This window comes from Choristoneura fumiferana, chromosome 15 (genome assembly GCF_025370935.1).
Source record: "Choristoneura fumiferana chromosome 15, NRCan_CFum_1, whole genome shotgun sequence".
In the NCBI taxonomy this organism is placed as follows: Eukaryota; Metazoa; Arthropoda; class Insecta; order Lepidoptera; family Tortricidae; genus Choristoneura; species Choristoneura fumiferana.
In genome coordinates this window covers 11953496-11971633 of record NC_133486.1, presented here as the reverse complement: position 1 = coordinate 11971633, position 18138 = coordinate 11953496, and the positions used below count along the sequence as shown (strand labels likewise).

At 39.0% G+C, this 18138-nt stretch overlaps 1 protein-coding gene and 1 long non-coding RNA gene across 2 annotated transcripts in view; one reads left to right on the top strand and one right to left on the bottom strand.

Annotated features, from left to right (window-relative positions):
• The window catches only part of LOC141435628 (uncharacterized), a 226363-nt gene that overhangs the window by 51092 nt on the left and 157133 nt on the right, over positions 1 to 18138 (top strand). The window lies entirely within an intron of this gene.
• Positions 380 to 17520, bottom strand: LOC141435607 (electron transfer flavoprotein-ubiquinone oxidoreductase, mitochondrial-like). The gene is made up of 15 exons (XM_074098346.1): positions 17420 to 17520; positions 16950 to 17054; positions 15407 to 15519; positions 14600 to 14798; positions 14148 to 14239; positions 12879 to 13038; positions 11828 to 11940; positions 9502 to 9721; positions 8222 to 8377; positions 6872 to 6996; positions 6326 to 6443; positions 5047 to 5154; positions 2399 to 2512; positions 2004 to 2078; positions 380 to 1180 (listed from the first exon to the last, which is right to left on the bottom strand). The coding sequence occupies exons 1-15, from the start codon at positions 17451 to 17453 to the stop codon at positions 1092 to 1094; spliced, it is 1821 nt and encodes a 606-aa protein (XP_073954447.1). The 5' UTR covers positions 17454 to 17520; the 3' UTR covers positions 380 to 1091.

Below are 18138 nucleotides of genomic sequence, written 5' to 3'. Positions count from 1 at the left end.
TGCCTACTAAGCGTGAGGCCCGTACTATTAAAATTTGTAGATTCTCTTTTTGGATATCCCCCCCTTAAAGGCGAAGACAGACGAGCGTAATTTTTTGAATTCTTAATTTTGGTTTCATACACCGTGTAGGTACATCTTATTTTGAGTCGCCGTGTGGTACAAATTGCACTTTTGTAAAAAACCGAATGCAGCAGAAATTACGCGACCAAAAATACGCGAATCACAACTCAAAAAATTACGCTCGTCTGGCTTCACCCTCAGACTTGACCCAAATCAGCATCTCCTGACATGTTAGACAAGTCTTTCCAATTAGTTTAATAGGTTCATGATTTACCTACATTCGGATACATGATACTCAACAAATAAATAATACAAAAGATTTTACCTAAAATAATTATTTATTATTTAAAACATTGTATAAAATAACGCTTACGCTAAAACTGGTTTCCTAACACTCGCACATTTCCACGATACATATAATAATTTATTAAAACTCATACAACAGCCAAGATTGTTTATTGATTACTTGATTTTAATAATTTAAAAAGTGTAATCGAAAAATATACAGACTAATTTATGTTTTTTATACATTTATACATGTTGTTTATAAAAGTTACATATATATACTGAACAATGTGATCGACGTCTAGCAGTCATTGGATTTTTTTTCTAATCATACAACCGGAAAAAGAACAGTATTCATAAGCAATATCTTTGACTTCTTTACGTACAAATGTAGCAAATCTCGATGAAAGAGAACACACGTTGGCTTACAATTAATAAGACGCCCGGGGCTTAACTACGACTGTATATTGCTAAAACTACCTCGACGTTTTCTGCAATGTGGTCGAAACCTCGACGCAATTTTATCAATACATAATACGAGTACATCGTCGTAATTTAGTCTAGTATTAATGAGTGAAAATCGCAAAGTTTAAAACATCTTTTTGGCTTTCTGCAATCTGGCCATAACTGCAAGTTTTTCAAAAACATTGTTGTAGATTTATTTCTTGAGTACACACTATATTTTTATAATGACATTTGGAAGCACCTTGCATGGGGAGCTTATGGATAACATCTCTAATTTATCTTTACATGCCATTGTAGGCTGGGCCACCGCCTCCTTCGGGTACGACCCAATTGATGTTCTGTGATGGATCCTTAATGTCGCACGTCTTACCTGAAATCAGGATGAAGTTTTATTTAAAGTAAATACGAGTAGGCATGCTTTGTTTCTGACGACATTTGATCATTGTATTGTCATCAGAGCCTGTATACACGTGTCAAATTGTCAATCCGACCACTGGAAGGGGGTCAATATTGACTGGCAAGCTTGGTTGGAAGATATCAAGATAATATTTTTTTTAAATGTTCATGGATTATTAGTCGATAATTATTTATCTGCCAACAAACTTGTTGTTGTTGTTGTTGTCGAGTTTGACTGTACAATGAACGAGGCGCCACTTTACTTTAGACTTTACGCATAATATAATAATGCAAGTATAGACGTTATTATCATTGATAAGTATCAGTTTTTTCTTTTTTATTCGACTGTATGGAAAACGAGCAAGTGGGTGTCCTGATGGTAAGAGATCACCACCGCCCATAAACATCTTGTGAGTGTGTTGTGAGTTTGTAATTATCGTGATAAGTATCATGATAATTATCCCGTGCAACCCTGTTGGTACTACAATCACCAGAACCAATATCTGACACAACAAGCGTGCATAAATATCTGATACGTCTCTATTTCTAGGACCGCTAGGACGTGTCAGATATTTTAGCACACTCCGCTGTGGCAGATATTAATGCAGATGACTGTACTACTTAGAAAATGGCGAATAAAAGCTTATAAAATATTACGCTTATGGAACATAAGGGACACCCCTTATGGAACAAGTATACCTGATTAACAAGGAAAGATGCAGAAAGACGAATTTATCTATCTACGAGATTTCCTAAATTCAAACTGTGTTGTTGGTTTTAAGAAAAACACTACTTACAATGAATGCAGTTTTGCGCGTTGATTTGTAGTCTCTGTCCATCCCCAGTCTCCAAAGGAACATATTCGTATACACCTGGAAACAATGTTTTGTTACAATACAATCACAATACAATATAATCAGTATATTTTCAGTTCGCCGCACTTCACACTAGTATTTCATATAGCCATGCCAACTACGGGTTTACTTTGCCCACTATCTTGTCCATGATTTGTAATCAGTTTCAGATGTGGAAATATCTGTCAACTACAAGGTTTAGCACACACTGCGACTAAACGCAAGCGGTTTAGGCGCACCGTCCTTCTTTAGTTAGAGTATGGCTTGAGAAAGGTACGGTATGCTAAAACCGCTCACAAAGCCAAACAGGCTAGTAAATGTATAATTATGCCAGTTACCTGCAGGACAAAATCGAGCCTCAGGTCCGTCGTAGATGCCCAAGTTGTTCTTGACTGGAACCGTGTCATCCTTGAGCGTTAGATGGGGCGGCTGGTCGGCTTCATGATTTGTTCCTGTTAAACAATTTAAATTGAAAGGTGCCTTGATCTGTCCGGCCATGTGCGAGGCGCACTCGCGCGCCGAGAATGCCGTACAAATTTGTAGCTAGGCCAAATTATACGTTATTAAAGGCCTTCATGTCTAAAAATTCAATGTTAGCAGTGCACAGCGCATTGTGATTATGATGAACTCTGGTTGAGTTCTAAATGCGTCAGCGTAGTGACTATAACGTAAGTATAAGCATAGCAACAATTATATAGTTGAGTTTGTGTGATGTATCTGTTCTTACAGCGTGGAGGCGGACGACAGTAACAAACATTTGTTGCATAGATGCATTGACATCTATCTGGCACTAGACTGGCTGTTCGGAACAAAACGCGCGGCGCATCAATCATCAATATTACTTTGACACAACTCCTGTCACGCACGTCAACAAATTACAGTGAAAGGTTCACAAATCCGCGCTGTGAACAAATTTTGTGCGCCGTTTTGATGTAAGAAACATGCAGTCTATACATAGATGTCGGTGCATAGATGATGTCCGGCGAACCCTTCTACGAATTAAATCGGTTTCCTCCGCTCATGTGACCGAATGCGACTCGCGAACCCGAACTTTAAATGCACGGTCACAAGGCGCACAGAACAGCTGTCCCGAAGAGTTATAAATATACAAGTACACAGGTTTGGGTTTAGCGTCAAGATCTTCCAGACGAGCTATTTCGAAGCGCTCAGTTGTCATTTTTACGGCACTGCGCCAATCAGATCGGTGATGCGCAAGCTCTTCCCGCGTGACACGTATGTTTCAAAATTTTAAGTGACGTTACGCAAAAACTGCCCAAGCAAGCTCTGCGTATGGTCCGACAACCTCGTGCGCGACCCTCCCTAGGAATGAGGGGCGGTGGCGGGGGAGAGGTACTATAGACGTAGCGGGGACTGGAGGAGTAGCGGGGAGTATAACCGCACGTAATGCACGGCGCTCGCCTTCAGTCGCGGCCGCGCATTTGAAGCGGCTACAAGGTCTACAGAGGCTGTGTCACGAAACGTTCGATGCACATGAGATTATAATCCGCAGATGAATCGACAGACAGAGGAAGTTGTGTATAATATGTACAAATATTTTGAACTACGCAGAAATTACAGTTCTTCATCCGAATGTGTCAATGATATTAATTTGGTAAAAACCGTCTCTGAAGCGACTGGTTTTTTGCAGACCACAATAAAAAAATTGTTAAAGACCCTAAATTGATAGAAATACAGGGCACCAGCGTATCTTTTAAATCGGCACAAGAAAATCATCATCTCGAGAAAATAATGGACTTATAATTTCGCGGAAAGCGTCATACGGCGAAAAACTTCACAATTTTAACCGTCATTCTATTTCTTTGTCTTGATAAAGACATTTTAAATTCAGCAGTTAATTTGTGCTATTACTTCTAGGTCTCATAAATAGTTACTATTTATCTTTAGATATATCTGGCAAATTTATCTCATGACGTGCTACCTCGCCCCCGCCACCGCGTCTCAGGGACACGAACTTGTTAGACTATGGAAAGCCTGCTGTTGCATAGACGTAGCTATCGTAATCGTAAATGAGGATTTTCATGACAGGCCAGTAGGACTAGCGTCAACTGGTTTGAAAACCCGCATTACTCGTGAGGTCCGGTTGACAACTTACATTTTCATCTCTCCTGTTCGGAAAGTTTAATTTTCATGGGTAGATAGCTGGATGGAAAATTGCATTTTCATCTCTAGGGTAGAAAGTATTTTTTTTTAATTTCACGATTAGCCACGGAGTCGAAGATAATTTAGTTACGTCAATGACACTTTTTTTTTCACGTTTCGGCATGGCCATCTAGATGCACGTCGTGACCAAGGAGCTTATATACAACACTGCAGGTTGAACGCCGAACATCCGTTTGAAACAAGAATTTTGATCTTTATTACGTCACGAACATATTCCATCTCTTTCTTTAGTTAGGTTAAGAGAGAGATGGAAGTCATTCGTGAAATGTGAAAGAAAGAGATGGAATATATAAATAAGTAATAAAGGTCAAACTTCTTCATTTGGCGTTCAACCTCCAGTTTCGTATATAAGCTCCTTGGTCGTGACCAACTCGATTTTTTTTATAGTCGGCCGTGGCAATTGGCCAGTCGAAAAGGTACCGTTGGAGGTTGGATATAAGTAAATTCAATTTATTATTATTCTCATTTTTCTATAGTATTTTACTTTCCTTACAGTCGAAATGATAAGTCTCTACTATTGGCTAATATCTCGGGTGAAATGGGTCACTTTCCACCCTTGGTTATCAATCTACTATTGCGTCGCGCTCGTGATTGGTTAAATAACTAAATGAGCCAATCACAAACAAGACTGTAACGTCAAACGGACCTCACGATACTAACGCCATCTAGCGATATTTCGCCTGTCGGAAACACCTCATTGTTTACAGTTCAAAGTAATTTAATGTAGGTTATTTTGACATAAGTATATGGAATAACCGTCAGTTCTATTCCTAGTCTCAGGGCGTACTAACAATAAAGTACATACCAGTGAGAGAGACCGAGGAGAGTAGATCGAACGTGATAACTCCGTCGGGTTTGGGATACTCGATGGGTTGGCATTCCTTTGCCGGTTTCAGCCTCGCGTGATCTGCGCCTGAAATACAATAAAAAGGGCTTTTTATAAACTGATTAATAGTTCTTCTGTGGCAGCGGTCTGGAACATTGATTCGAGAGAGCTTAAAATAAGGTCCGCAATAGATTGTACAGAAGAAGCTTCCACAAACATTGATACAAACTGTGTTGTCTCCTTAAAATTATGTGTCTTGTCTTTAATTATAACATTATTTTGAAAAAAAATGTTTAGATTATCAGTCAATATTGGGACAGGTATTTTTCTTTGATCAATTAAAGAAAAAAATATGAAGATAGCAAATTAAAGTTTCGCGTAACATCACGTCGTGCTAAAAAGTGTCGCACGGGTCTCCACTCCCGAACTTTGATGCGTTTCATCTTTGTCATGTTAACAAGCTTTTATTTAAGGCGCGGCCACATGCATGTCGCTCGATGCTCGTTTCCAGCGCGGCAAATCTGGTCACGTGACATATAGCGATAAAGCTGAAAATGTTGAGCTTTATCGTTGAAAAAAAAAAAACCTCTTCACATTCGGCAAAAACACTGTTATTTTTTATTTCATTCACTCCAATTTATTTTACTTGTACCACTGCCACGATTTACTGCAAGCAGCCATCTTGTCGCTGCTGCTCGACGCGGCGACTTGACGCTACTTTTTTGAGTCGCGGGAAATTCAAAATCACATTCAAAATGGGGTCACGTGACCAGTTTTATCGCTGCAATCGAGCGACAAGCGACTGCATGTGGCCGCACCTTTAGTTTCACCTGTCCCGTTGTCTGTAGTAAAATCTTGCAAGTTAAATTCGATCAACTTCCAGGAGTCAGTTTCTCTTGGAATTTGGCATACTTGTGTAAATTGCGTGACAATACAATAATCTGGTGGTGACATCCTGGAAGTCCGGCCAGGATCGTCTCCGCAGAACGGAACTCTTCAACGGTTAATGGCATCGACTTTAAATTTGGTATGCAATTGCATATGTCGTTTGGGTGACAATGCAAGTACAGTCATGTCAGCAAAAATAGCTTGTATTCAAAATGATTTTTTTACCAAAAAGTCCAAAAACTTATTTTGTTTGATTGACACGAGAAAAAATACTTTAGTCAAATATTTCTGATAATGCAACTGACGAGCTAAATGGTTTTTTTTCTCATTATTTTCTTTCTGTTATTCATGATGATAGTAAAAGGCTTACCTCCGTGGCTCAGGGTCCAGGGTTCAGCGCCGCGCAGTATGGTCGAGATGCCGGTGTATATGATGCCCCCGTACAAGCCCAGCTTAGTGTGGAAGGACGGACGGACGTTGCGGACTTGCTGGAATATAAGTAAGGCATCAAGGTGGACATCAGTGGACATTCATTTTATTTACATCCTACTAATATAATAAATGTGAAATAACAACCGCTTAGTTTAGAGTCATGAAATTTGGCATAGTTGTTATAACGTCAATGAGAACCACGATGTAATTTTAGGGAATTCCCATGAGAATATAATAAAATCCCGGAATTTAAATTCAACTGCTGTATCTAATGATTTACGCGTGCGAAGCCGCGGGTAAACGCTAGTCTTTACATAAAAGGGTCTTTAAATATTACACCGCATCATGCCATGACCTACTGAATGACACGAATAAGTGCCTACTGAATTCTCATCATTATGCAATAGATTTTTTTTCTACATCTCACAAGCTCATTTCACTGCTCCTTTAATTATTTAAGCTTCATTGCATCTTTAAATATTACCTTGAGTTCCTTATAAACGTAGGACTGCTTGAGTTTATCTTCGTACGCGGAAGGCACCACCCCTGTATCGTGCGTCGCCTCGCCCGATATTATGAGATCCATGGCTGCCTCCGCTGCTAGCATACCTGCCGAATAAATCCTGTACGTATGGTAAGTGACATACGTAATAAAATTTGATTGATTATTTTCAGCGGCAGTTTTTTGATTTGGGAACAGGGCGTTTTCAAAAAAAAGTGTACCCTTTTTTTTGAAATTATGGAAAAATATGGTTTTTCCTACTCAGAGTCAAGAGCACAGTCGATTCCGAAAATTTAAAAAAATGACCCCAAAAAAATGACAGTTTTGGGACGTTTTTTTCATACACTCAGTATGGGCGTGACAAAACTGACTCATAAAGTAATATTTTTCCCATATCAGGAACGTGACCTGTCGTTTCGCCGTGTTTAACCTTTAATAAGGTCACATTTATTGGACAAATTTATAGAATTTACAGAATCAAAAGCAGCTATCGAATACATACCTGACAAAGAATATTTTTAAAGCTAGTCGCATTTTCAATAATTACAATGGAAATTGTGACGTATTACGATATTAATAAGGTTCAGTTTCCAACTCAATGCAAGTGGTCGCTAAATCACCTCTACCTTATTAAGGGTTAATTACGCAGATTTTTGCTTTGCAGGCAGCTATTGGCAGATCTTTCTTTTGGCCGGATAATGTTTGGTAAAATTTCGTTACGCTAATTATTTGTTTCGCCGAGTAGTCTGAGGTAGAGTAGCGATATGCAGAGTTACGTTTAGACCGATTGTTTGTTTCGTATTTGTTTCAGTTAACTGAAGAATCGTTCGTCGAAACTCGATAAACAGAGTTATCACATGGCTTCAAAATGTAGTTAGGAAAAGGTAGAATTATGTTATGAGCAACAACGCTAATGTCAGTACCAAACTGGAGGCGTCGCGACTTTACTTTTTACTTCAATAAAATAAACATCCCCACCAGGTGAACTGACGACATCATGAAAATTGCGGGTAACCGGTGGATGCAACTGGCTAGTTGTCGTTCATTGTGGCGTTCTAATTGGTGTGTTCCCACTAGTTCCATTGACAGTACTATAATAGAGCTCTATAATACTGACAAAAGAACCAGTGGGAACACACCTTCTAAGGGGAGGCCTTTGTTCAGCAGTGGACGTCTTCTGGCTGATGATGATAATAATAAACACAAATACGAAAAATCGTTCGAGCAAACGTTCACATGTATAGTGATCAATAGGCCAAACAAATGTCAACAAATCATTAGGTAACCGGTCACGAATAAATATTTTCTCCCTTTATTTATTTTTATACTAACCGCTCTTCATGGCATTATGCGTCCCTTTTATCCGGGGCATGTTGAGGTAGCCAGCCGTGTCGCCGACCAGACAACCTCCGGGGAACACCGGGATCGGCATGCACTGCCAGCCGCCCTCGACTAATGCGCGGGCGCCGTATGCTATTCTAGAACCGCCTGGGAAGCAAATAAGTTTTTGTTAAAAAAAATGCTTGTAGGTCAACTTTTTCTTGTCACTCGTTGCTATAGTTACGGTCTCCTGGGTCACTCTTTAAACCATAAGTTTAGAGGATTAAAATTTTCCAAACATGCATTTTAGTGGTAGTTTTATGCCCCATCTATAATTAATTGGTTTCTTCTATTAAACTTTACTACTTTTTCATCACACTTGCTCGTAAACAGTGTCGTAACATGCAGGCTACCTTGGCTGCAACCCCCCAAATAAAACCCTCGACCTTAATGTGCTTGTCATGAAGCCCAAGGTCGGTAAATGAGTCATTGCGCGTACACATTTTCTTGCCATGAAGCCCAAGGTCGGTAAATGAGTCAGTGCCCGTACTGATGGCGCTGCGCGCGCTGCTGCAGGACTACATGGACCACCACATGCACACGCACGTTGCGGCGCATGCCGAGGGAGGTAGAGGGCGACGCTGCCAAGAGCACAGCCTAAGGTATCGCCAATATTTGGAACAATTATATTTTTTCTTTTACAAATATGAAATTTTCCTTGCAAATGTGATGAAAAACATTGTATGTCGCACGGGCGGTACTAGAATTACGAACATCGACTCATTAAAGCCCTCAGTCTTCGACTTCGGGCTTCTAATAGACTCTCGTTCGTAATTCCTTATTTACCGCCCTTAAGACACAATGTACTATTGTAAGGTAATTTCAAGTTGAATTCAAGCTTGTAATAAGATATGTAATTTCTTGAATCAGGATTTACTCTGCGGTCTATTATCAATGAACTATAAGCAATTACTTTGCTCACCTTCGTGACATGCTAGACTCGCGTCTAACATCTCGTAGAAAGGCGAACGGTTGTGTTGCTCTGAGGATGAACTCTGGTCGAGTTCGAAACGCGTCAGTGTAGTGTGGTGGTGGTGATAGATGGGTTTGTGTGATTTGTGTGTGTTCTTACAGTGTGGAGGTGGAGGCACGAATACACGTTGTAAAGTAGACATAGACATAGCTATCGTAAGGTCGCGGGTGAGCAAAATAATTGTTTGTAGTTCAACAAAATAGTGTTGAAAGTTGTCAGCAAATGGATCCTGGAATTCATGTAATACTACAAAATTCACCTTCTAATAGCGGCTTCACATAGGGATGCAGTTTGAACCGCTGGAACTCCCTGAAGGGGCTCATGTAGGGGTTGGCGTAATCCAATCCTACCACGAACCCCGCAGCCACTAGCGGGGCCTCTCCTTCTGGCACCTTCAAATGGTAGATGAAGGAACCCCCGTATGTGTTCTTGTCCAAGGGCCAGCCGATGGTATGCTCGACTAGGCCCGGTTTGTGATTCTGGAAGGGACATTTAAGGCCTGTTTCACCACTCAATGATAAATTTTATTTGACAGATAAATGAGATGCTGTCTCCAACTAAACTAACCTAACCTACTGCATTCTATAAGATGACACTCAAAAAAATCCTGAAAACAGCACGGTTCTATAATATTTTATGGCAAACGTTGGTGTGGCAAGTGAAATTCGGGCAAGTAAAGGTATACGATTCAGACAAAACAAACAGAGACGGCATCACAGATATCTGTGACATAAAAGTAATAAATGAATCGTGAAACAGGGGGTGAGACCATTTAATTAACATCTAAATTAGTCTTAATCGTCATCATCATCATCCCAGCCCGAGATCAGTTTTTTTTATTTATTTTACTGGATGACAAACGAGCAAGTGGGTCTCCTGATGGTGAGAGATCACCACCGCCCATAAACATCTGCAACACCAGGGGTATTGCAGATGCGTTGCCAACCTAGAGGGCTAAGATGGGATACCTCAAGTGCCAGTAATTTCACCGGCTGTCTTACTCTCCACGCCGAAACACAACAGTGCGAGCACTGCTGCTTCACGGCAGGATTAGCGATCAAGATGGTGGTAGCAATCCGGGCGGGCCTTGCACAAGGTCCTACCACCTGCAGTTTGCGCCGTACACATCTAGTAAATAATGTTTTCCCGCCGTATTTTTTCGGATGAATTCATATTTATCTTGATGATGATGATGATGCTAAATTTTCTTCAGTAAGCTAGTAGAGAAAGCAAGATAATTACGAACTTTTCCGACAAAATACGATGGCAAAACCTTTCTATACATCTGTAGTTCTCACGCAGACCCAATGCGGATCGAAAATATCACGCACATCATTGGGATTATTCGCGGGTTCCTTTGGATGTTCCTTAAGAAGACTTGAAGGAAGAACTGCGTTAATGTTTTCGCCTTTGTGCCGTTCGTAGTAGCATCTAGCTTTTGCAAAGGAACAATGGAGAAAATGAACGCAGTTCCTCCTTCAAGTCTTGTGAAGGAACTAGTGCGGGAAAAAACGCAATAGTTCCATCGAAGGAACAGCCAAAAACCAAGTTTAGACGCAAGAAAAATCGTGCAAGTTGCATTACATTGTGGCGGTAGATTGACCACTACAAACTCGTTGGCTTTACGGCCTCGCAACTTGCACGATTTTTCTTGCAAGTCAAAACTCGGCTAAAGGATCTACCGCGAATAATCCCGTCATTGAATTGCTTCACGATTGGTTCCTTCAGCGTAAAGCTCGTGGTAAATCTAATGTAATTTTGCACATGAATTTAAAAAAAAACTCAGAGGTGCAGGCCCAGATTTTAACCCAGGATCCTCTGCTTGAGGCCATAGGTCAAACCACTAGGCCACCACGATTTTTTTAATCTGTATCATCCAAGGTGAACGTGAAAATGGTATAAGGGGAAATTTTCTCTATACATTTCCTATCACAATAGTAAACACAGCGGAGTGATAATGTCCCGTAGGTTTCTTACGTAACCCCATGAATCATACGAGTACTTAATAGTAGATTATTGTCGTGGCCTGGAAGTAGGCAATTGCTGGCTGAGTATGAGTATTAAACGGACGAGCTTGCGAGTCCGTTTATCTAATACGAAGCCAGCAATTGCTATTCCAGCCGAGACTGATATAAAGCTTTTCTCAAAAATGGTGAATAATTCTGAAATAGAATAAACTTTTTCTCAAAATATATTATATAATTTAATTTTATTCCAATGTTTTTCTTATGCTTTCCCGCCTTTTTTCATTAAAAATAAACTGCAGCTGTATTTTTCCACCGAAAACACCACAAGCTATTTCAGACCCAATAGAAAAAATCCGGAATTCCAACAAAATATCTGATACCGGCCATTAGACTTGGCTGTATACGACTTGTGCCAACAATTCCATGGCCTTTTTAACTTTAAAAAATAAATGTGATTTGATTGCAGGCGCGCTAATTCATTATTGTCGAGCTAGCGCGCCTGCAATCTTTTTAACTTGTTAATTTTTCGCTGACCATAAACTATGCACTTCTCCTACTGCTATGTAAAGAATAATGACAACTTTTACGGACATTTTTGAGAAAATTTGTTTAACTTACTTCAGGTTTGACCTCCCACAGTTCTTTAAGTCCAATACCGTAGGACTGCGGCTCGCTTTTCTCTCTCAAGTTGTACTTATTGGCTAGCATCTTTGTTAAATGCCCGTGGCAGCCTGCAAATAAATAACAAATCATGTCTAACATGACTCAGATATTAAAATACATACCTACATTTAAGAGAAAAATTAATACATTTTTGTACAAAGTAAGGGTGAAACCTCTGTACTACTACTTTCATGTTGACATCTGATACTTAGAATTTAATTTAGCGCGCTTTATTTTACGTAAAATACTAATAAAAAATTGCATAAGTAACCCGCGGCACGGCCAGTGGCGCTGATTGTGACCGGCGGCGGCGCGGCGGGCGAGTCTATACGATGCGGCGATAGTGTGGCATACGTTGTAAATAGCATGACATCTCGCTCGCTCTCGTGGGCTTTTACGGGGCTTCCAAACGCTCTCTGCATACTTAGGAAAACGTTAGTTTTGCAAATATCTATCTATAGCTGTATATATAGCACTTTCTTTGCAATTTTGAATCTGGCTTACGGTATGAAGTTTATTGCGTTTGGTTTGGAACGCGAGTGCGTGGGCGAGATGAATAACTTCTAACTAACTTCATGATTGTTTATTTCGAACCGTGGACTGTAGCGTAGCGTAGCAATCATTTCAAAAAATAAATAAGTACTTATTCTGGTTTTCATGCGGTGTAAATTGCGGTGCCTGTGAGAGAGATTGAGTTCGGAAACGGACCAAATTACCCCTTGTGTACTCCAATCCAAGTGTATAAAAGAATTAATAATCGGTGGAAAGGTAAATACATTAAGTTTTATTGAAAAGAAAGATAGGTATTATTGCGTCCCAAAAACCGACTCCTGACTTGAGTATTTCACAGACTAGTAAAGATTGAAGAGTAAAGCGGCAACAAGATGGATTTACCTACATTAAATGACAAAAATACTAAAACATCTCTCGGCTTGCAATAGTCTGATAGTATGTCGAAGTTAGACACTGTAACTTTAAAATGATTATAATAATTTGGTTAATTGACCTTCGGCAAATATGGTGACCTTGGAATGGAACTCCATGCCTCGCTCGAACATTTCCTTAGGGCTCCCGTCTTTGGCAATCCCGACGTCGCCGGTTGCTACGCCCTTCAGCGAGCCATCGTCGCGATATAGGAGCTCCGCGCCCGCGCAGCCTGGCCATACCTAGAAAAAGTAGATACTATCAAGATTCCAAGTACTACATATTACAGGTCGATTCGGTCGAGCTGGCACGAATGGATTGAATGAGTGAATGAAAGTATCTGTGTGTTGTGTTACCTATCTGTATAAACTTCACACAAATATGAAAATGTCATGCATGTGTCATTTTCCTCCAAAAATATCTAAATGACATTACTTTCTTGCTTGTGAATCGACTAGTACCAATAAAAAAAATATATATATATCATGGGACACTTGAAACCTGACCTAGTCCCAAACTAAGCAAAGCTTGTACTATGGACACTAGGCAACGGATTAACATACTTATATAGATAAATACATACTTAAATACATATTAAACAACCAAAACCCGAGAACAAACATAATAATATAAGAAATCAATCTGCAATAGTTGGTTTATGATGCTAGATTTCTACATAATTGACACTTTTTTGTATACATTTGTAGTTAACAATAACGTTGATTTGTACCACTTCTAATTTTTGTGGTATGAGGGTATAGTCAAACAATTTCATTCCTAGGATGTCGTAGTCGTAATGACATTCAACGTCATTAGATAAATAGTGTTATAGAAAAACAGAATTATTTACTATGATAGATAAGGTTCCATGGTGGCCCAGGAATCCAATTGGTTTACTGTACAGAGGCCTGATTGTTGGGAGAGGGAGAGTGGCTTACCTCGGCACCAGTCGCCTCTGTACAGGGGCCTGGCTGTTGGGAGAGGGAGAGTGGCTTACCTCGGCACCAGTCGCCTCTGTACAGGGGCCTGGCTGTTGGGAGAGGGAGAGTGGCTTACCTCGGCACCAGTCGCCTCTGTACAGGGGCCTGGCTGTTGGGAGAGGGAGAGTGGCTTACCTCGGCACCAGTCGCCTCTGTACAGGGGTCTGGCTGTTGGGAGAGGGAGAGTGGCTTACCTCGGCACCAGTCGCCTCTGTACAGGGGCCTGGCTGTTGGGAGAGGGAGAGTGGCTTACCTCGGCACCAGTCGCCTCTGTACAGGGGCCTGGCTGTTGGGAGAGGGAGAGTGGCTTACCTCGGCACCAGTCGCCTCTGTACAGGGGCCTGTCTGTTGGGAGAGGGAGAGTGGCTTACCTCGGCACCAGCCGCCTCTGCCTGCTCCGACATCCACTTCACCAGATGTCCCAGCCTCACTACATAGTTGCCGTGGTTGTAAATGGGCATACCTGTGGAGTTTTTTTTAAATTAAATTGCGGTCTTTAAATTTAAATGATATTTAGCATTGTGTTTTTAGTTACTGGCCTTGAAACAAATCTGCTGACGTTTTAGGCACATTGTATTTTTCCAAATGATTTTTCATTAGAATTTGGTAATTTGGAAAAAAATCTTTAAGTCTTGTCTTTGTTAATTAACTAATCCTCCCCTTAAAAATAATTGTTTTAATAAACAATCACCTGTAGAAAATATCAGCAAATTAACTGCATTTTGTCATTGTATATTAAGTTAATGTTACTGATTTGTGGTGCTCAAATAAAGAATATTTTTTTACTGTATAGTACAACTGAGACTGGGTTTGAATAACTTACCAGGTAACACTGGAATAGGAATCCTCCCGCCCTTAGTCAGGTATCCGAACTTGTCCGCATTGACCTCCGTATCCATTGGAGCTCCCTTCTCCTTCCAGTCGGGAATGAGCTCATTCAGTGCTATTGGATCCACACAGGCACCTGAGAGGATGTGGCCACCCGCTTCAGCTGCCTTCTCTAGAAGAGTTACTCGTACTTCCTGAAAAACACCAATAACTTTACAAAACTCAGCTGTGTTTTTTTCCAATCTTGTATTTTTATTTTAACAACACTACACCAAATGTGACAATTTCAGCATAGATTGATAAGCAAATAAAGTGTTAAACTTGGCTGAGTCAAAATTTACCACTTACTTTCACTATCTACATATACAATTTATTACTTCTAATTCTGAAAGCATATAAATATAACTTCTCTAATTTCTTAGGATAATTCTTGTACAAAGTGCGTGTGGCTTTACTCATGGATAAAAAAAGCTAACCGCATCCCGCAGGAATTTGGAATAATGCCCTTATTTATTATTGCTTTTCTGTTACTCAATGGCTGTCTAATTTCAAGTCTCTGGCTCCAATCGTGGCTCCAGGTGTATTTAAACAAAGCTGTGCGAGAAAAACCCACCAACATCAATAATTTTTGTATGTTACCTCAGTGAGGATAAAAGTATGTCAAAGCTTTTGTACACTAACTGTAAAGTGATCTATCTGAAGACATACCAAACTATGCTTGTCATAATGTTCAGTTTACCTAACAATAATGCTTACTTCATGCACTTGAAGTATAGAATACATAGCTGCATTGAGTACTTACAGCCCCCTTTTCTTCGGCAATCTGTCGAGCTCGGATGGCAGCAGCCATGCCTGCTGGACCTCCTCCGATGATCAGAATATCTGTCTCCTCCGCTATACGCTCCATGTTTATATCTAGAAGATATTTTTAGTCATTACCAGTGTTTTTTAACCATTTTTAAGTATCCACTGTGATAGCTGAAAGGAAATGTCTCAAATAATGCCCCAATTTTTGTTTCAACATTTATAACTGTAACTTCTATCTGTCTGTAGATGCCTTAGAATAATTTTGGATTATTTTTTTTTCTTGAAATATAGGTTTGCGGATTTATCGGACTGGCAGACCTTCCAAATGATTTCTCAGTCTTAGGGATTTTTAAATTGAACAAACTCTACTAACTATTGTACGTCAACATAAATACTCTAATCTACTGTAAATTGCACCACCTGCTAAAATGTATTCCTTATTTCTGTCCATTGTAAAGGTTGCCTGGAAGAGATCGCTCTGAAGCGATAAGGCCGCCTATTGCTTACCTTATAAAATCTCTATGTATATACTTGTGTTTTATGTACTGTTTACTGTATTGGTGTGCAATAAAGAGTTATTGTATTGTATTGTATAAATAAAACTAAATGAAAAGTGTGAAAATATAATGGACAAAGACAATTTTATCTAGATTTTCTGCATTTACGGAGGTGGCAAAATTCAATTACAAACCCATTTTAAAGCATTAAGACTTACAAGGTTCATTTTCTATTTAACAGATTCACTGGCACTGCTTAGATGTTAAAATGTAATAGAATGACACTAAACCATAGTGACTCACAGGCACTCAAAAAATACTGTGATAGCTGTTGTGTCAAATAGCATGGAATGCATTTTACGGTCATAGCCATTATGACCAGCAAATGTGCTAAGTTGAGTAGTTGTGAAAAAGTGTTTCTGAGCCAAATTCTTGTTTAATTACTAATATTTTTACAATTGTTTTTTTTTGATACCAAGCACTTATTATTATCATTATCATAGTCAATCTTAATTGCTTGTGTAATATTTCGGTAATGCTTGATAAAGTAGTTAAAGGTCATTGATAGGGTTGTCACTTAATAAACTTGTTTCAATCATTAAGAACATCATATATTTTTTTACATTAAATTGCAGTTAATAAAAATGAAATGATCTAGTCTTGTACAAGATAAGTGGATTATAAGTGGCAGTTTGCCAGTTTAGTATAGTATTTTATGTAGAAGTTCTCAAGGCGCATGTTCTTGACCTTTGATCGCACCTAAAATTTATTTAAAAGCCATGCCAATATAAGAATGTTTACTAAAACATTCCTGTAATGAAGTTGAACTTTTAGAAGGAAAAGAGTGAACATATAACCGATGGGTGAGTGAGATGTCACTCAGTTTTTTAAACAAATGTGCATTAATTACTAGTGATAAGCTGCTGTAAATAATATTATAAGTGACAGTATTATAAATATTAGTTACTAGGCAAACATTTCCGTGGTAGTTATCTCACTAAATGCGTAAGATACAACGCTAATTATCACAAATATACACACCTTTCCATCTCGGGTCTTTATCTCTAGGGTGTATCGTATAATGTGTGGTTATTTTTGGGTAAACATCAGAATAAAGTCGTCTGGCAGCATTTGTTAGCCTCCCCACTGAAAAGTAATAACAAAAATTAACAAAAACAAGTGAACACCGACCAAAACAAATAAAGTGAACTTTGAACTTTTCATTTTAACACTACATTGCGTAACACAATTTCAGCATTATTTAGCGCATACATCAATTACATCATTTTCTACTGTAAAACAACTACAACTAATAAAAACTACAGACATAATTTACAAAATACGATAACTTCACTAACAGCTGATACGCAACGTCACTGAAAAACAACTTTGGAACTGCACAAAAAAAACACTGTTACATTGAAATTGCATAATATGCATATCTGTTACACATTTATTATTGAAATTAGCCTGTTATTATCACAAATTTTATTTAAAAAGTATTTATTTACCCTGACGAGCCGAACTAACAATTGCCGCCGCCATGTTTTCAGAACATGCGTTCCGTTACTGCACTGCACTGAACTTTGATGGATGACCTAACGTGACGTTGTTGTGTTGACTTGAGTTTTGTTATAAAATTCACCTTGTGGCTAAATATGAAGTTAAAAAAATAAAACGTTTTAAATTTATTGTAGTTGGTTTATTTAAAAGCATTTTTTTATCAATATCATAAAGAAAATGGTAGCACTAAAATATTGATTAGTCAGTACATAGAACGAAACGTAATTCTATCTGAGTGGGAACTGGGAACAAAGCAGTAATAGCGCCAAGTTTTCTTATTAGTCCAAAGTCAAATGTTAAATTTAACAAATTTAAAAGGTGTCATTTTAAAAAATTACTCTTCATGAATTCCGTATTAAAGATATGATATGAGTAACTTTATTCGTCAGCTCAGCAATAATAAAACTACTTGTATACGCTAAGAAATATTTTATTAAAAAAAATTTAAGTGGTACATAAATTAGTAAAAGACAATATTTTATACTTTAATAGTATAATCTACTTCACGGGTTTCATCTGCCACAGACCATCGTTGAGATAATGGCAATTTTCGATGCCTACGCCTTTGTTTACTTTTGCTCTGAAAAATAAAATAAACATAATGAAATTAAAACTTGCATATCACGAAATGGCCCCAAATCAGCCAAATGCCGGTCTTGTGAACGTC

Excerpts from the sequence above, each read along its gene's own strand:
- LOC141435607 (XM_074098346.1), bottom strand. The coding sequence starts at position 17,453 with ATGGCGGCGGCAATTGTTAGTTCGGCTCGTCAGG. Across the intron at positions 6,444-6,871 it reads ACGTTTATAAGGAACTCAAG|CAAGTCCGCAACGTCCGTCC; the intron begins GTAATATTTAAA and ends CTTATATTCCAG. Across the intron at positions 1,181-2,003 it reads CGCGCAAAACTGCATTCATT|GTAAGACGTGCGACATTAAG; the intron begins GTAAGTAGTGTT and ends TCCTGATTTCAG.